This window comes from Neoarius graeffei, chromosome 14, assembly GCF_027579695.1.
Source record: "Neoarius graeffei isolate fNeoGra1 chromosome 14, fNeoGra1.pri, whole genome shotgun sequence".
Classification (NCBI taxonomy): domain Eukaryota; kingdom Metazoa; phylum Chordata; class Actinopteri; order Siluriformes; family Ariidae; genus Neoarius; species Neoarius graeffei.
In genome coordinates, this window is record NC_083582.1 from 65,723,821 (window position 1) to 65,743,951 (window position 20,131).

At 42.0% G+C, this 20,131-nt stretch overlaps 1 protein-coding gene across 1 annotated transcript in view; it reads left to right on the forward strand.

Annotated features, from left to right (window-relative positions):
* Window positions 1–359: 359 nt before the first annotated feature.
* Window positions 360–20,131, forward strand: part of LOC132898556 (alpha-N-acetylgalactosaminide alpha-2,6-sialyltransferase 2-like) — a 30,108-nt gene continuing 10,336 nt past the window's right edge. Inside the window, exons 1-5 of the mRNA XM_060940243.1 lie at window positions 360–411; window positions 8,105–8,331; window positions 11,969–12,227; window positions 14,736–14,901; window positions 15,175–15,349. Of these exons, the coding sequence (XP_060796226.1) occupies window positions 8,228–8,331; window positions 11,969–12,227; window positions 14,736–14,901; window positions 15,175–15,349 (704 nt within the window). The 5' untranslated portion in view covers window positions 360–411; window positions 8,105–8,227. The remainder of the gene's footprint in view (window positions 412–8,104; window positions 8,332–11,968; window positions 12,228–14,735; window positions 14,902–15,174; window positions 15,350–20,131) is intronic.

The window sequence follows — 20,131 nt, forward strand, 5'->3', positions numbered from 1 at the left end:
AGCAGTTAACAGCGATCCTGATTTTGCTGCTTTTCACAAGTGCTGTGCTGCTAGAAACATGTACAAAATGCAAATACACATTTAATCACTCTCGACTGTTATTACTACACACCAGTGGCAGCTGGTAGTCTTTCAAACAGGGGAGGCTGGTTGGTTACGATATTTCCAGATTAGAGCCAGTGTTGTAAAATTACATTACCTTTAAGCCCACAAAAATAACCATCCCCTTATTCTTTTCATTTGCAAACCACGTCTACATCATTAATGGGTCCTATTGTTCTGTTCTGAAATGCTATTGGATGGCAGAATGGGTAAATACGCCCAGTTAACTGGACCTAAAGTCATTCAACTTGTGATCCTGACTTGGCATACAGCAGCGTGTTGTTTTGGACGAGAAAAATCAAGAATCAAGTAAGTAAAATGTTTGAAAAAATTTCTCTGTCATATTTGATGTGTCTTGATCATGATATTTCGAGGACGCCATTAAATGTACTGATCTTGTGACATTTTTAGCTTGTTTTTTGTCCATGTTGTACTTCTACAACGTTGGTTGAAAGGAGTATAACAATAGGGTGATAATACTCTGGTAGGTTGGATCATTAGTCTGGAATGTGTGAAAGCAATTGAATGTGTGAATCCTTTGTGTAGACATAACTACTGCTAATTGGTAGACATTACAAAACCTCATTTTGCAAGGCCCTGGAAAATTACAAGTTCTCTTATATTACAGAGTGACTACGTTTACATGCACATCCAAATCGAGCTGCTGTCGGTAATCGAGCTGAAGGTCCCAGCAGGGTGCCAGAGAAATCCAGTCCTACATGCAAATCGGGCTATTGTGTGAGGTGCATTGTGCACCCGAGCCACAGGTGGCGCAACACGCCCCATCGTGTTGGTACACTTCCGGTTGTCGTCATGAAGAAGAGCTATTCAAGAGTGTAAACAAAGTTATCAGTTCCGTGTTCTCCATTGCGAGTTTTTCTCCCGTCCATGAATTTTAATATATTCAACTCCTTAAGCTGAATGAGCATGAACTCTGTCTCCTCATTGCTCCAGAAGTGCATGTTTCTGCTTGCCTGTGGCAGTGGGGGCGTGGTCAAGCGCCGGTCTGTGACAGGAGGGCGGAGCTAGGGAAGGTGAGTGGCAGAATCACTTCACCTGACGGTAATTAACGTGTTTGTGTGTCTTCCCAGTAACCGCGCCCTATTTAAGGAGGCAGAGGGAGAGCAGAGGGGAGAGCTCATCCTGGGACTAGAACACAGCGCGTGTGTGTGTGTGTGTGTTTTTTTCTCTCAAGAATAAAAGTAGGCTGTTAAACTGAAAAGTCTGACAATAAAAAGCCTATTAGTACCAGAAGCTTTGTCCTGCCGTCCTCTGTGCTCCACCCACACTTCAGAGAGCTCTACATCGCCATTTTCTCTTCTTCGTTTGTTCCTCCTGACCTCTTCTGCTGCTCGCTACTACTGTTGTCATGCCAACCGAGGCTGTTGTGTTTCTCGCTTGTGGTCTCGTCACTCGTCACTTCCGGAAGTAGCTCGACAACTAGCTCGATAGGGTATACATGCACAAAGTAGCTCGGCAGAAATCGCATAAACTAGGTCGTGTAGCTCGATTCCGAGAAATCAAGTTCGGTTCAATTTCAGCCGAATTAAGGTGTATACATGGCATTTTGAACTTCGATTTCAGTCGAGCAACGGCAGAAATTCGATTCTCTCTATGTGCATGTAAACGTAGTGACTGTCTGGAACCAGCAAGAGCCACCAGATGTTCAGTGTGCAAGACATCATTGACATCATCCAAAACGGGGACAGTGACGTCGAACTGTCCTCAGACTCAAGCGATGATGAGGACTGTGGAAGTGTCAGGGAAGTGGAGAAGGAGAACAAAATACCCAACCACCACGATACTCTGGATGTCTCCGTCCCAAAAGAAATTGTACATCCACCTGCCAAGGCCATTCCCCGTGACCGCTACCGATGGCTGAAGAGGGATTTCGTCAGTCCCTGCACTGACTTTTCTGGCAAGGATGTCACAGATGGTCTCCCCTCCATCTGCACACCACTAAAATACTTCCAGAATTTTGTCACAGAGGACATGATTCAGGCTCTGACTGAAAACACAAATCAGTACAGTGTTCAGAAGAAAGGGACATCCATAAACACCAACAAAAAGGAAATAGAACAAATGATTGGAATGTACCTGAAGATGGGTCTCATGCAAATGGCTGGCATTAGCATGTACTGGGAGACAGACACGAGGTACAGTGCTGTCGCAGATGTCATGCCACGCAACAGATTTCAGGCTCTGTTGACATCATTACACTTTGTGAACAATCTAACGGTGTCTGAGACTGAACAAAGAACCGACAAACTCTGGAAACTGAGACCATGGCTGGATGCTTTCAGAGAGAGATGTTTACAGGTGGTCCCAGAAGAGCATAATTCAGTGGATGAAATGATGATTCCTTTCAGAGGGAAGTTCAGCAACATCAAACAGTATATGCGAGGCAAGCCAAATCCATGGGGGTTCAAGTTGTGGGTGAGGGCTGGTATCTCTGGTATGCTGTGCGATTTTGACGTTTACCAAGGCAGTGTGAATGGAATGCAGTCAAGATCAGAACTTGGACTGTCAGGGGATGTGGTGATGAAGTTGGCCTCCACACTGCTACATGGCCAAAACTACAAAATCTATGCAGACAACTACTTCACCAGTGTCCCACTGGTTGCTAGGCTGCGTGAGTGTGGCATTCATTACACAGGAACAGCCAGGCAAGTACGGCTTCCAAACTGCAACCTCAATGATGAGAAAACCTTGAAGAAAAAGGGAAGAGGGACATTTGATGTCAGAGTGGAGAAGAACCACAACATTTGTGCTGTGACATGGTACGACACCCGTCAGGTGACACTTGTGTCATCCTTTACTGGCCCAGAACCAGTGGAAAAGGTTAAACGTTGGGACAAAACTGCCAAAACATTTGTGGAAGTTCAGAGGCCTAACATCGTGGCGACCTACAACAAAAACATGGGGGGAGTGGATTTGCTGGACTCATTTGCGGCCAAGTACAAGTTTCCTCTCAAGTCCCATCGTTGGTACAGTACATCTACTACATCTGGCACACAATTATTCTAGCTGTGATCAATGCTTGGCTCCTGTACAAACGGGACTGCAAGGCCTGGGCTATTCCAAAGAAAGAGATCCTGATCAGGAGACGGTTTCAGGCCCAGTTGGCATCCTCCCTTATCCTGACTGGCACATCTGTCCCAGTGCCAAAGCGAGGGCGGCCATCCTCAAGCCCTATGAGTTCTCCAGCTGCTAGGCCCTCTAAGAGGAGAAATGCACACCCACCAAGCAGAGGTGGACAGTAACGAAGTACATTTACTTGAGAACTGTACTTAAGTACACTTTTTGAGTACTTGTACTTTACTTGAGTATTAATTTTTTTGCCAACTTATGACTTTAACTTCACTACATTTGAAAGACAAATATCGTACTTTTTACTCCACTACATTTCTATCAAGGTCCTCATTACTCGTTACTATGAAGCAGCTTTGAAAGTGGATGTTCTTTTTTCTTTTCTTTTCTAAAACGTGATTGTTTTTATCGCAGGTGACACTGAGACAGCCTGTCAGTAATCACTAGGGTCACGTCATGTCCATAGACTGTATAAAATCAAGTTCAATGATTTCTCAACAGCATCATTTGAACATGATCAATTGATGGCAGAATGGTAGGAGGCGGTTCTTCTGGGGAATGAACGCACTCATGGCTATAGCTAGAACCCATGTTTCAGTTTTCTGAAAGGTTTAAAGATCTGTTTCGTTTTAAATGTTTGCTTTGCTTGCCTAAAACGGAGCACGTCACGGCCTACAAAAACTTGCCGTCTGACCTGCAGAAGCATATTGAGGCATGTAATAGCTGTGCAGTCTGGTTAGTCAAACGACTTTCTGTGGATTTGCCTGCCAAGTTGCCACAGCCTTGTCCACGGCTAATGTTAACACACAGCTAGTTAACTTGGACACTGTTAGTTAGCATGTAAAAATGGAGTTATGCTAAGATGAATAACATTAACTTTTCTGAAGTCCTTTTAGAAATGTTTTAGCATAATCTTGCCAAATAAACAAAATGTAAAAATCTTTATTTTTGAGTAACGTTAGCTACTCAATATGATTTCGAGTTTGAAAAGATTTTGCTAGCATGTCAGGTGGAGCTTCACTGACTAGCTAGCTTAACATTCAACCACCATGATGGCACAGGCAGATTCATACTGTATGTGCATGAATACATACACTTGCGTGCGCGCACGTGAGACCTGTGAGATGGACAGTATTGTACTAGTCAGTCACAACAAATTGCTGGAATTTTTTGTTTTGATGTCGGATGATGGTCTTGCATTTTTTTTTTGTCTATTGGGCAGTTATTAAGCTTGAAGTGTGGACTTGGGTTTGAAGCAGGTTGGATTGTCATTTTTATTTTCTGATCAAGCTGCATTTACAGCTATTCCACTGTCTTTCTGATGAATATACACATACATGTGTGCACACACTGCCAGAGCTGGGTCAGAACACTACCATGCTGCTTTGTGAGGGTGGGGAGGAGGGTTACAATTTAAAAAAAAATGACAATGACTTTTTTTTTTTCAGTTCAGTTGTTTCATTTTCTAACATTCTACCAGGCGTTTATTCTACAGGTTCTACAAGTTAGTCAGTAAATCCAGTCGGTTGCTTCAGAGGCATTAGGTTTCGTAAGTGCTGTGGCAATAATACAACAATGCGTTGACAGAAAATGTACTTTTAAAATCTTTTAAAAAGTATTTTTAAAATCAAGTACTTCAGTACTTTAACTTAAGTAAAAATTTGACTGGACAACTTTCACTTGTATCGGAGTAACATTTGACCAGTGGGATCTGTACTTTGACTTAAGTAATGAAGTTGGGTACTTTGTCCACCTCTGCCACCAAGTGATGTCTGCAAAGACATGACTGGGCATTTCCCCATCAAAGCTGACAGGGGAAGGTGCAGACAGTGTGCTAAAGGCTACACTAACACTGTTTGTATGAAGTGTGATGTCCGCCTTTGTTTTTCAGAACAAAGAAACTGCTTTTTGGACTGCCATAGGTAAAGAAGGGAGATGTAAAAATGCATCTTAAGTTTGTTTTCAGATTTGTACATACAGCATTCATCCAGTGTTTTTAAAGAGTGGAAATTACTTTTTTTGAATACATTACTTGTCATAAAACAATATAACATGTCTGACTATTATTGTTGTTTGTTGTGAAGATACAATCACTTCTGTGACCCTTTATCAGCAGGAAAGTGAAGACAAACACACCCAGATCATTTACAGTGTGTGAATGATGCCAGTGAAATTCTGCTACCTACGCTTGAGAGCCAACGTTGTAATTTTACAACATTTCCCCAAAAAGTTGCTAAAATGTCAAAATTAAAAAAGAAACACAATTTTTGCATCAGAGCCTTCCTAGAACAACATATATTAGGTTGAAATTTTTTTTTTACACTTTTTTTCTATATTTGGGTGTTAAGGGGTTAAAAGAAAAAACACATCAATTTTGCCCATACTCTTGCCTCTGATCTGGCTGATTGTTGGCAGCGTCACAAACTGTGAAATAACAGGTTCTTTTGGCCCATTAGCCTACTGTCCAATATACATGATGGTGGTGTTGGGGGGGATATATTTTAACATTTTATATTTTAAAATTGTGGCATGTTGTTTAAAAATTGATCATTATTGAAAGCAGCTCTTTGTCAGGAACCTCAGCAGTAACAGCAGAGTGTTCTGGAATAGGCACAAGCACTGACCTTGGGGAGCCAAACATAGAGCTGGGTGCCACACATTTCATTCAAACACACTTTCCCTATATTTTACTTATTTTGACTGAGAAATGTTTTATTGACAATTTTGATAACCCTTCACTTTTAATCCAGGTCTGTAGTGTGAAATGTTCTCGGCTGTGTTTTTGTTTAAAAATGTTTTCCAAATTGTAGCTGTGTTTAATTCATATCCAGAGAAATATATATTCCAATATAATATACTCAGCATAAACATTTTAAATAGATTCTATATTTTTGGTCCATCCATGACATATTACTAAAGTAGCCTGTTTACTGTTGTTGATGTGGGTCACTTTTGTTAGCCAATTCACTTTCTCGTACCAAGAGAACTGAAAGGAACGAGTATTATTCCCTACCTTTTTCACCAAGTCAATTTGAGGCGTTGGTCTACCCTGCTCTTTAATTTTAATTTTTTCCTCGAAAGGAAGACTGGCAAATGGCTTCGCCAAAATTAAATCAGCAATGCTTGGCATCCGTGCGCAGCTTTCTTGCTAGCTGACTAGCCCCCTCAAGTTCAAGTTCAGTCACTCAAATAAACGAAATTTCTGGAACTAAGATAGCAAACTTGACAACACTATATTTACACTTTATTTACAATGAAAATATATACAAACTAAAAAAGCTGGTAGAAACCGTATGTAAGGAATGAAATCGAAATGTAAGCTGATCTCTTACAATACACCACACCACTTGCGAATCTGCATGGGACTGAACTGAGATTCACCCCTGCCTGTCTATAGTTGAAACGAGCTGTCAATCAAAGAAAATATCCGGCCGCTTTCACCAATCACCAGTCTCCTCGCGGAAACTGCCATGTCCTTCCCACTGTGAGGCTCAGAGTCCGTAGGCGGGCATTTTCGCAGTATTTGTCCAATAACTGTCTTGCATTTTGAGATTGACAAGCTCATAGCTCCCAAATGCCATTGAAGTCCACTGAGGCTGGGAGTCCGTGGGACTCTGTAGGCGGGCATTTTCGCAGTATTTGTCCAATAATCGTCTTGCATTTTGAGATTGACAAGCGCATAGCTCCCAAATGCCATTGAAGTCCACTGAGGCTGGGCTGCATCGCGCTGTCACGAGGGGGAAAAACTCACGCACACATTAGGCGAACTGGGGAAAGTTATAACAGAATGATTTCGCACTGTAGTTGGGTTGAGCACATATATTTCTATGATTCTGGATCTGAAATAGCAATGTTATAAGGTTGGCTATAACATAAGCCTAGCGCAATTCATCCTACACGATGTTCGTCATTTTTAGAGAAGGCTGAGCCTCCCTCGTTGTCTTAGAGTAATTGCCCGTGCTACACACCCTTCTAGTGCTAGTCTGGGTCATCAGTACAGTGTGTGATCTGACTCACCAACACTTATCACGCAGCATTTTGTTACATACCGAACTAAATTTAATTATTTTTTACTGAAGATAATAATGTTAAATATTTATTAAATGACGGTTCATTCTTTCTTTTGAAAACGATGTTGTTGGAGGCTTTAAGACGGAAACATCTGATTAATCTAATTGCTTGTTGTTTGTGGCCTCAGGAAAGAAAATAAGGTTGTAAGGGGAATTTTGTGTCTGTAAAGTTGTCTTATTCTGGGAAGTTGTTTCAGGAAGTTGTTCTGTGTGCTCCTGCTCTACCAGATCAGTCAGTTCTGCTTCTCAGTAAACAATATACAACCCAGATTCCCAAAAAAGTTGGGATGCTGTGTTAACTGCATTTTATAAATCAAAACAGAATGTGAGGATTTGCAAATCATGGAAACCCTGTATTTCATTGAAAATGGTACAAAGACAACATATCAAATGTTGAAACTGATAAATTTTATTGTTTTTTTGAAAAATGTATGCTCATTTTGAACTTGTCAGCAACACGTTTCCGAAAAGTTGGGACAGGGGCGTGTTTATCACTGTGTTGCATCACCTCTACTTTTAACAACACTCTAAACATTTGGGAACTGAGGAGACCAGTTACTGTAGTTTTGAAAGAGAAATGTTCTTGCATTCTTGCCTTAAATTTCAGTTGCTCAACAGTTCAGGGTCTCCTTTGTCATATTTTGCGCTTTGTAATACACCAAATGTTTTAAATGAGTGACAGGTCTGGAATGCAGGCAGGCCAGTTTAGCACCCGGACTCTTTTACTACGGAATGATGCAGTTTACAGAAAGCAGTTTGGCATCGTCTTGCTGAAAGAAAGAAGGTCTTCCCTTCAATCTGGGCATTAATACACATTAAGAATTTCACTTTCTGTATTGCAGAGCAGCGTCTGCTTCCCAGGGGAAGAGAAGACAGAACTGCACTTTCCCTCTTCACTCCTTAAAATCCTGATTTATAATTGGCTGTTTCATCTGCCCCAAGGCAGACCTCATGATCTTTGCAACATGAGATTTTTTCGAAATCGGAAGATGTTTTTGGTTCCTTTCCTGTTTTTGGGCTTCGTGGCTGCATTCTACCGATGGAGCCTGAACAGTGATCATCAGAGCAGGTATGGAGAGGCTTCATAATGCTAAATTCTTAATCAGGCTGATAAATGAGGGCAAATGCATTTGCTATACATCCAGACCTTATGGCAGTGTTCCTTATTCAGTCTGTGCTGGCCTGTTATCTATGATAGTCTCATCTGAAAGTTTTGGAATAGCAAGGCCAAAGCTATTGTTCTTGCTATACACTGAAGACATTTGGCTTTGAGATCTAAAGATGTATGAGACGATTGATCAGAATTTTAGCTTTCATTTTTCTGATATTTACATCTACACTGTAAAAAAAAAAAAAAAAATCTGTCATTTTAACAGGAAAACCCTGGTAGCTGGGGTGACCAGAAAATCCCTGTAAAAAATACAGCACCCCAGTGTAAACTTTACTGGTTTACAAAATTTAACAGTGATTTGAACAACAAATATATGTTTCGTGGTTTACAGTGCTGTTCTGTATGCATTTCACATAGTTTTACTGTAAATTTCACAGTCATTTTTACAGTGTAGACATAAGGGAAGGAAAACAACAGGTGATGAAACATTGTGAGAGCTGAGAAGAAAAATCCCAACACAAGTCAATGACCTTACAATCCGCTGTTTGAAGAAGATTTCGAGAGCAGAAATGTAGAGGCCACACCACAAGATGCAAACCACTCATCAGCAGTCAGAATCAGAAGGCCAGATTGGAATGCATAAAGAAATTCAGAGATGAGCCACAAAAGCTCTGGAATCAAGATGAACCTCTACCAAAGTGATGGAAAGGCCAAAGCGTGCAGGAAAAAAGGATCTGCTCATGATCCAAAACATGAGTTCATTGGTCAAGCACGGTGAAGATATTGTCATGAATTGTGCTTGTATGGCTGCTTCTGAAAAAGGCTCACGAATCTTTTACTGATGACATAACTCATGATGGTAGCACCAGAATGAATTCAGAAGTCGACAGAAACATTCTGTCAATTTAAAGAGAAATGCATCCAATCTATTTAGGAGGAACTACTTCATGCAGCAAAACAATAACCTAAAATGCACTGCCAACACAACAAAGGACATTATCAGAGCTAACAAAAGTGGAAGCTTTGAGACTGACCAGACCTTAGCTGAACTGAGCTGAAGAGGAGACTGAAGGGAGAAACCCCCCAAAAGAAACACCAACTAAAAGAAGCTCTGATACAAGCCTGAAGAAATATCACAAAAGAAGAATGCAACAGTTTGGTGGTGATGGTGTTTCCCTAGCTTGATGCAGTCATTGAAAGCAAGGGATATGCAACCAAACATTAGTATTATTAGCTCATCCGGCTGATGGGTGATGAATTTATGCCATCATGTGTTGTCCATCGGCTGTCATCCATCCGGCGTCATCCACATTTCACGAAAATCGCTTCTCCTCTCTCAGTTCTTCACCGATTTTTTAAAAATTCTTTTTGGCAGGAAGGTAGGTCTGCTTGGGGTGCATATAGCTTCTCCCCAAATTTGCATAATTGCAATTAATGATGAAGATATGGAGTAATTAAGCCCTAACAAGCAGTTTCCACACATCACTCCTCCCTCAATTCTTCACCGATTTTTCTTCTTTTTGGCATGAAGGTAGAGGTACCTGGGATGCATATAACTTCTAGCCAGATTTGCTTAATTACAATTATTTATGAAGTTATGGACTAATTAAGCCTTAACGAGCAGTTCAACAAAAATCGCTTCTTCTCAATCAATTCCTCTCCATTTTGGTTTCTTTTTGGCAAATCGTTCGGTATTCCTAGGGTTGTATATAGCTTCTATATATAGCTTGTATATAGCTTGCAATAGAGGTCTGCGTGGGTCGGATTTTTCAGTCCCGCTCCTGCCCGCGCCCGTATTGTGCAGTCCCGCTCCTGCCCGCACCCGCAAAGAATTATGATTTTCAGTCCCGCTCCCGCCCGTGCCCACAAAAAAATTATGATTTTCAGTCCTGCTCCCGCCCGCGCCTGCCATATTTTGTCCCGCTCCCGCCCGCAAATCCCGCATGATGCAGATGTTCATGTTATTTCTCAGGAAAGTTCTTGTCTTGACACAGCGTGATGGTGCCCCGCCCCCTACTTTGAGTGGATTTGAGCATAAATATCTACAGCTCACGTTTATTATTTACCTTGTTTCTGAATTCAGCATGTAGTGTCTCTAATAATAATAATTAGTGCTGTCAAGCAATTAAAATATTTAATCACGAATCGCACATTTTTATCACATGAGAAACCATTGTAATTCTCTGATCAGCATTAAAAAAGTGAATGGGCTTGCTTTGTACTAATGTTTTTTTTTTTTTTAATTGCAAAGCAGAGCTATTAAGAGAAGTGAATTGATTTACTGCTTGAGTTATTCTACAACTTTAATCAGAGAGACAGGTTACACAGTGACGGTAGGCTTGACTCAATGCTATCCCAGAAATCCTTCCTGTAATATGCAAATTTGGCCGCCTCTGATTGGACAGCCAAATTTGCATATTACAGGAAGGATTTCTGGGATAGCATTGAGTCAAGCCTACCGTCACTGTGTAACCTGTCTCTCTGATTAGAGTTGTAGACTAACTCAAGCAGTAAATCACTTCACTCATGGTTCTCTTGCTAGCTGGGTGTGAACTGCGAGTTATTAGAGTGATCAAAAGATTTCCCGTTAGGGTGATCAATGGCAAATTTAAGATGCCATTCCTCACTCAATCTGGCAATCTGACTCTCTCTGCAAATTTAGGTATCTTAAAATGTTTTTATTAATGCCAAATAAAATATCCAGCACAAATTATACATGATAGACATAATTTATAAATTTTATTTCAAACACGTTTTTAGTTAGCAGGACTGCAGCTTATCACCGCTCCCGCCCGCCCGCGCATATGTGCACTTCCGGTCGCGCCCGCAATGAGCTTTCAAAATTTGTCCCGCACCGCACTGCTTTGCGGCGGGTCCCGCGGGACTCCCGCGGGAGTGCAGGGCTCTAGCTTGCAGCATTTATTGCTTAAGGTGGCCCAATTTAGATCGTTCCTTCTGGACTAGACCGGGCTGGAGTGAGCTACGCCGTCACTGACAGGTCTCGTTTTCTTTAATTTACTTTGACTGTAAATCTGTTCCTATATTTTTGCTCACCTGAAAATTGGGATGATGAAAAATCGGGTGGTCTGCAACCAAAGGTGCAGTGTTCCGAGTCATTTAACACCTCTTGATGTAAAGATCAGGAAATGAAAGCTGAAATTCTGTTCTCTTATTCATCTTTTGAACATTCATTCTGCTTTGCATGGGCCATGAGTTGACAATATCTGGGAATCATGGCTTATTGCTTGGTATCAGTTGGCTGTCTTGTCGTTCTCGTGCCACAGAAGATTATTTTAAGATATATTAATTGCTGTGAAGCACCATGCAAGGAAACAAATGACACTGCCAATGGCTTCATTTTCATTCAAAATAATCTACTTTCACCTGAAAAATAAAACATTAAAAAGAAAAAAAACAAAACAAAATACGATGCTGCAGTAATGCTTCCTTCAAATATGTCTACACTGTCTTCACCATTTGTTGATTTACATTCACCTGTCTGCTATGTTTGTACAAGATCCTGAGCCAAAACATGAGACATAGTTTGTTATATTTAATTGCTATTTTAATTTTTTTTTTGTTTTTACATTTAAAGATTACAGGACGCCAAAAGATACAGGGACATATACTTGAGATTTTGGCATTATCTGTGGACTTGGAATCCTGCTCTCTCTTATGTGCGAAATGAAGGATGGATGAAAGACCATCTTACAAACTCCAATGACACAATAGTGGATGCTCATTCACATATGAACAAAACACCTTGGATCAAAGCGCTGCAAAACCCTGCAAACTCTCCCTCAGAAATAGATTTCTTGGGAGACGAATATTCAACTGATGACATGCCACAAACTGTAAGTATTTCAGCTTCCACGCCTTTCACCCATAGTCAGCTGGGATAGGCTCTGGCTTGCCTGCGACCCTGTAGAACAGGATAAAGCGGCTAGAGATAATGAGATGAGATGAGATTATTTCAATTTTGTGTGCTGTGTGTACACTGATATCCAAATTTTAAAGTTTTGGTTCTGTTACTTTATGGACAAACTGCATCATGTGTTTTATTCGATACCAAATAATCCTAACATGTGGTGCAGTAAGTGTGTGCTCTGTTTATTATTTAATCACCACAAATTTAAATCATATTTTATTATTTTTTAATACACACACATAAACCTGGGCGGCACGGTGGTGTAGTGGTTAGCGCTGTCGCCTCACAGCAAGAAGGTCCGGGTTCGAGCCCCGTGGCCGGCGAGGGCCTTTCTGTGTGGAGTTTGCATGTTCTCCCCGTGTCCGCGTGGGTTTCCTCCGGGTGCTCCGGTTTCCCCCACAGTCCAAAGACATGCAGGTTAGGTTAACTGGTGACTCTAAATTGACCGTAGGTGTGAATGTGAGTGTGAATGGTTGTCTGTGTCTATGTGTCAGCCCTGTGATGACCTGGCGACTTGTCCAGGGTGTACCCTGCCTTTTGCCCGTAGTCAGCTGGGATAGGCTCCAGCTTGCCTGCGACCCTGTAGAACAGGATAAAGCAGCTAGAGATAATGAGATGAGATGACATATAAACCTGAGCTCATTGTTGGAGCTTCCCAATGGTATAATTGCTGAGAATGTTCTCTTTAAATTTTCCTGCATCAAATAACGTTGCTCCAAATATTGGTTAATAACAGCTTCTACCATGGAGCATATTAGATAAATGTTAAACCAGCATGGCCAAGCAAGGGGAATTTTTGTTTTCTTGATGAAATCAAATTGATCGCATTCTTACAGTGCTGCTATTAGTTGGCCGCCTTCTGTCTTGAGAGACAATGGCAAATGTGCCGAGTTAGGGCATGCAGCGGCTGCTGTGGCTGAAAAGTCTTATCTGTGAACTGCATGTTTTGAAACCATGCCGAGGTAGTCCACTCTGTGCACACTGTTGGCTTCGTTTCTTCTTAGCCACATGCAGTTCTTCTCTTTTTCTCTCACTATTCATGATAGTTTCTCACTGTCTGCTTCCATTGCATGCAGTCAGCAACTAGGGTTTCCCAGGAATCACAGTCAGTGTTACCTGCAGACAGATCTTTCTTGCAGACATCCCTGTATCTCAGCTTTGGTCTACCATGAGGCCTGGTTCCTCTTACAAGCTGGCCATAAAGCATGTCTTTTGGGATTCTATCATCCTGCATATGTCTGACATGCCCAAGCCAGAAGAACCTTCTGTATTGCAGCATGGGATACATGCTTGTCATGCCAGCTGCATTCAGGACAGCTTTGTTGGACACATGGTTCTTCCATGTGAGTCCGAGAATCCTTCGAAGGCAGTGTTGATGGAAGGTGTTCAGGCTCCGTTCTCTTGACTTATAACCCATAACTGTTGCCTCCCATGTTGTTTCTGCCACTTTAAAGCAGCACTGAAGTGACCTTTCCAGGATGCAAGCCTGGGCAAGTATTTTTGGAGAGCCTGCAGTGCCCAGCCAACAAAATCCCCCTCTCAGCTTCACTGATGGAGTCCAATGGAACACATGGCAATACATTTGGCACCAGCTTTGCTGCAGGAGTTGCCAGAAGGTAGTCAGTAGTGACAACTGTCTGCCTTAGGGGCTCCACTCTGGATTTTCTGTCTGGGTTTACTCCCATAGCCTTTCCATTTGGGTTGTGCTGCAAGGCAGCGGAGGTTTGAGGTCAGAGTTTTCTTTCTCCTAGCCTTTGCCTAAAGAGCTCCAACCTACAAGACAGCAGGTGGCTGGATTGGTAAGTGCCAGAGCATTTCCACACACGGGTGGGTCAAGCACACTGTACCTCTGGGGCTCCAACCTGCTCCAAGATCCCTCACAGATTAGCCTGGGGCCACAAGGTACCCAGTTACCATGGTGCGCCAACGTGGAGGCAGTGTGAGAGTCTTGACCTGCAGATCTGTAAAACTATCAGGAAAGGGCTTGCGCACTAGCTGCCCTTCTTTTCGCCCCATGTGGCTAGGTGGTGGCTTTGGCTGGAAGCAAGAATGACAAACAAACTACACTATGCTACAGCACTACAGACTTCAGGCCATGTGTTCATAGAACACCACATCAGTGCTGCTATAACTATTAAAAAAAATCACTTGTAATGCATATTCATGTATTTATATTATGCTATATCATTAAGTCACTTCCATGGAATTTGTGCTAAAGGCTCTGGAATGTTTTCAATGAAAACTTTAAGCATGATCATGTTGTTATTAATACATTACAAGTGGTCTAATAGAAGAGGTTTCCTCCTTCTGTTATAAATTATGCCATAGTCATTTTAAGACCTAGAACCTATTTAGTGGAACTTGATCTTTAAATGTGCTTAAGCATGTAGTCAGCTAACTGTTAATTAACTGTTTACTTTATTTTGCATATCAGACCTGTCCCAACAGCATCCGGAAAAAGGTGCTGCAGACTGACTTTGCTGAGAGATTCTTGTTCAGTGTGCCAGTCCTGCAGTGGGCGAAACATTTCTCAAAGCCAGAATATGAGCGGTTATCCCACTACACTGGTGCCTACGGATGGGGTGGTGTCAGTATCGATGGTGAGTTCTACTGGTACTACTAGGATTTGCTATATATGTGAGTAACATTTTGGCCCATTAAAATGCTGTTAGCATATTGCTGCAGGTCACTGTAGCTGAAGCATGACACATCTGCTTATTCATTTAAGGCTTAACCTGTCGAAAATAAAACTGAACTTTTAAAAACAAGAAATTGCATAGGTCTCAAATTACATGTGCACTTCTTTTAAAGTAAAGCTAAAATGTGATTTAATAGAGCAAATGTTTACAAAAGCATATCTGATTTATTTCCAGTGTTGAATGAAACATTGGCCATCTTAAACGCTTCTGCGAACTGGCAGATGTTTGACGATTGGGAGCAGAGAAAGAACCGATCACAGTGTATTCGCTGTGCTGTGGTTGGAAATGCTGGAATCCTGAATGGGTCAAAGAAAGGCTTGGAGATTGACCAGAGTGACTATGTGTTCAGGTGCGATGATATTTGGGCTGTCCTTATTAGGGAAATGCAACATCTGGCAGACCTAAAATTAGACAAACCACAGACTTGACCTCAACATCACTGTTTATACTCTGAATAATGCCAGCAAGTGTGTATGTATGTATGTATGTATGTGTAGAAATATATATATATATATATATATATATATATATATATATATATATATATATATATATAAGGATTTACAGTACAGAAATGTCCACCTTCTGAAAAACATGTTCATTTATACACTCAGTACTTGATTTGGGCTTCCTTTACCATGAATTACTGCATCAATGTATCGTGGTATGGAGGCGATCAGCCTGTGGTACTGCTGAGGTGTTACTGAAGCCCAGGTTGCTTGGTTACGGCCTTCAGCCCATCTGTATTTTTGGGTCGGGTGTTTCTCATCTTCCTCTTGACAATACTTCATAGATTCTCTCTGGGGTTCAGGTCAGATGAGTTGGCTGGCCAATCAAGCGCAGTAATATGGTCAGCAAACAAACCATTTGGATGTAGTTTTGGCCCAGTGGGCAGGTGCTAAGTCTCATCTCATTATCTGTAGCCGCTTTATCCTGTTCTACAGGGTCGCAGGCAAGCTGGAGCCTATCCCAGCTGACTACGGGCGAAAGGCGGGGTACACCCTGGACAAGTCGCCAGGTCATCACAGGGCTGACACATAGACACAGACAACCATTCACACTCATATTCACACCTACGGTCAATTTAGAGTCACCAGTTAACCTAACCTGCATGTCTTTGGACTGTGGGGGAAACCGGAGCACCCAGAGGAAACCCACGCGGACACGGGGAGAACATGCAAACTCCGCACAGAAAGGCCCTCGCCGGCCACGGGGCTCGAACCCGGACCTTCTTGCTGTGAGGCGACAGCGCTAACCACTACACCACCGTGCCGCCCCAGGTGCTAAGTCCTGCTAGAAAAAGAAATTGGCATCTCCATAAAGCTTGTCAGCAGCTAGAAGCATGAAGTGCTCTAAAATCTCCTGGTAGATGGCTGTGTTGACTTTAGACCTGATAAAATACAGTGGACCAACACCAGCAGATGACATGGCACCCCAAATCATCACAGACTGTTGAAACTTCACACTGCACTTCAAACACCTTGGATTCTGTGCCTCTCCACTCTTCCTCCAGACTCTAGGACCTTGATTTCCAAATGAAATGTGACATTTATTTTCATCTGAAAAGAGGACTTTGGACCACCGAGCAACAGTGCAGTTCTTTCTCTCCTCAGCCCAGGTAAGACACTTCTGACGTTGTCTCTGGTTCAGGAATGGCTTGATATTAGGAATGCAACAGTTGTAGCCCCTGTCCTGAAGACATCTGTATGTGGTGGCTCTTGATGCCCTGACACCAGCCTCAGTCCACTCCTTGTGAAGCTCTCCCAAGTTCTTGAATCGATTTTTCTTGACAATCCTCTCAAGGCTGCGCTCATCCCTGTTGCTTGTGCACCTTTTCCAGCCAGCCTTTTCAGGAATACTCTTCTGTGGCTTACCCTGCTTGTGGAGGGTGTCGATGATCATTTTCTGGGCAACTGTCAAGTCAGCAGTCTTCCGCATGATTGTGGTTGTGTGTACTGAACTAGACTGAGAGGTACACAGTAGTTATTCTGTTTTACTCAAACTTGAAATGAACTATTCTAATAATTTGAGATGTTTATTTTTATTAGATGTTTATTAGGCCATAATAATCAAAATAAAAATAGAAAAATGCGCATAAACTAAAATGAAACATTTTAGTTTGTGTAATGAGTCCAGAACATACCGTGTTAAAATTTCACTTTCTTAAATAACTGATGGAAAATATTGAACTTTTTCATGATATTCTAATTGTTTGAGGGGTGTGTGTGTGTGTGTGTGTGTGTGTGTGTGTGTGTGTATACACTTTCTAAACACACATACAGTTTGGACACCCCTACTCATTCATAAGTTTTTCTATATTTGGATTATTTTCTACATTGTAGAACAACACAGACATCAAAACAATGAAATAACATGGATCATATATGGAATTATGTGGGAAACAAAACATTTTCAAAAAAATGTATATTGTGTACAGCATGCAACACCCAAGATCCTACGAGGGATCAGTCGTACTGTGTTTTCATTCGAGTCAGAATGAGCTCATCGCATTCATGATCGCATGTAGAGCTTTATCAGTCCCTCCTTGTGCAGCTGCTGCCACAGTTTCAACTCCATCTGCAGGTCATGGTTGGCATAGAAACCTACCGGATGGAATCTTTTGTCATAGTAATGGTCCGAATAACTTCGGTAGTCCAGCGTCATAAATCCATAGGCGTTTACCTTTTAATATCACATCAACAAAAGAACAAGGTTAGTTTAAACAAAAAAAAAAGTTGTGTGCTTAGTTAGGCATTAATGTATGACAAAGCCCAATGTATACATGGTCAGAAAGTAAGGATTTGATTGCACAGGACTGTACAAATATTAGTCTTCAAGCATGTTCAATACAAACCATCAATTAATCTCTCTAGCTAATACAGGACCAGTAAAAAGTGTGGACACGCCTTATACATTCATAGGCTTTTCTGTATTGTGACCATTTTCTACATTGTAGAACAATACTGAAGACATCAAAACCATGAAATAACAAATGGAACATAGATGGAATTATGTGGCAAACAAAAACAACAAAAAGTGTTAAACAAAACATGTTTCATATTTTAGATTCTTTAAAGTGGTGGCACGGTGGTGTAGTGGTTAGTGCTGTTGCCTCACAGCAAGAAGGTTCTGGGTTCGAGCCCAGTGGCTGACGGGGGTCTTTCTGTGTGGAGTTTGCATGTTCTCCCCGTGTTTACGTGGGTTTCCTCTGGGCGCTCCAGTTTCCCCCACAGTCCAAAGACATGCAGGTTAGGCTAATTGGTGACTCTAAGGGCCCGTATACACGAGGACGCTGTCGGGTAAAAACGACTAAATATTTTATCAGAAGTGCCTTTCGTCTACACGGGGACGGCGTTTCCGAGGCTGAAAAACGGATAAAATTGAAAACGCCTTCCAGAGTGGATAAGTTAAAAACGGCCCCCGTTGCAAATCCGTCTAAACTACCCAATACGCGAAACTCTGCTCGGATCTGCTCACGTCGGGTACGCGTTTACGTCATACATATGTCATATACTGCACATGCCAGCCCGGGAAGTAAGAAAGTAAGTAAAAAAGTAAGAGCATGTCTGATTACATCGATCCAACGGACCTTCAAGCTGCTCTGTGTTTTAATGCAGTAGATGTGTTTTCCTGCTCACCCGCCCAGCTGGAGCTCCTCAGTTTGGTGTCGCCAAGTTACACACGCACGCACGCGCGCGCCGCCTATTCAAGCCGCTTGTGAAACCATAAACCCGAGACTGAAAACAAAACTAGCAGCCGAACGGGTTTATTTTGCTGAGATGGACACTGCCTTTTCTCTTCTTCACCGAAACAAGAGTGAGTGTTACTTAATAAAGGCAGATTAAAAGAGTTTCGGTTTGCTCCTGCTCCTCCCTCGAGCACTACAGTACCTCAGCTGGACCGGTGTTCTGTAAAGTTATCCTAGCAAGTTCGCATACAGACCGTTTTATTATTCAAAACAAGTCATTACAAATTATTTGACTCGGCCAAAGACTCGACCAATACGCACAAAACATAAAAATCGGCAAATGCGTGAAATTCTCACCGATTTTCTATCAGCCCAGCTGATCGGTGGGACAAAACTACTGTTGAATTTTCCTACCCTCCTGGATTTCGCGCATGTGTAGTAGGCTTGGTAGGATAACTTGACAGAACAGCGGCGCAGATGTGCAGATCAGACAAGACGGAAGATGTTGCGCATGCGTGCAGACATAGCGGAGACATTTATGCGTCACCGTATAGACGCAGATTTCCTCCTTGAAAACGGTCGTGTAGACGCGGAAAAAAGTGAGAACGAAAACGGACTTTTGCGTTTTTGTTTTATACCGTCCCCGTGTAAAGTGGGCCTAAATTGACCGTAGGTGTGAATGTGAGTGTGAATGGTTGTCTGTGTCTGTGTGTCAGCCCTGTGATGACCTGGCGACTTGTCCAGGGTGTACCCCGCCTTTCGCCCGTAGTCAGCTGGGATAGGCTCCAGCTTGCCTGAGACCCTGTATAGGATAAGCGGTTATGCATAATAGATGGATGGAGATTCTTTCAAGTAGCCGGCGTTTATCTTGACACCTTCTACACCATTGACATTCTCTTAACCAGCTTCATGAGGTCGTCACCTGGAATGCTTTTCAATTAACAGGTGCCTCGTCAAAAGTTAATTAGTGCAATTTCTTGCCTCCCTCATGCGTTTGAGATCAAACAGTAAATAATAAAAATACAGTAAACAGTCCTATTCAACAACTGTAGTAATCCATATTATGTCAATAACCTCTCAACGAAGTAAAGAGAAACGACATCCATCATTACTTTAAGAAGTGTCTTTGAATTAATAAAAATCAACTGAAGCAGTTGAATTAGGTGTGTTCAAACTTTGTGTGTGTTATAAAACATGCAGGGCCGCTGACAGCTTTGGCTGGGCCCGGGACAAATGCTCTGAATGGGCCCCCCTAACAACCCCCCGGGCCAACCCACACACACACCCACCTCTCTTATCCCAGTCTCTACTCACTCCAACCCTTAAATGACAGGTATTCAAAAAACATTCAACCGGTCAACAACCATTTCATTTTAGCATTTCAACATTTTTACAGTTTTAACATTTAAACAAAACAAAAGCCCAAAACCAGCAACCTCACAC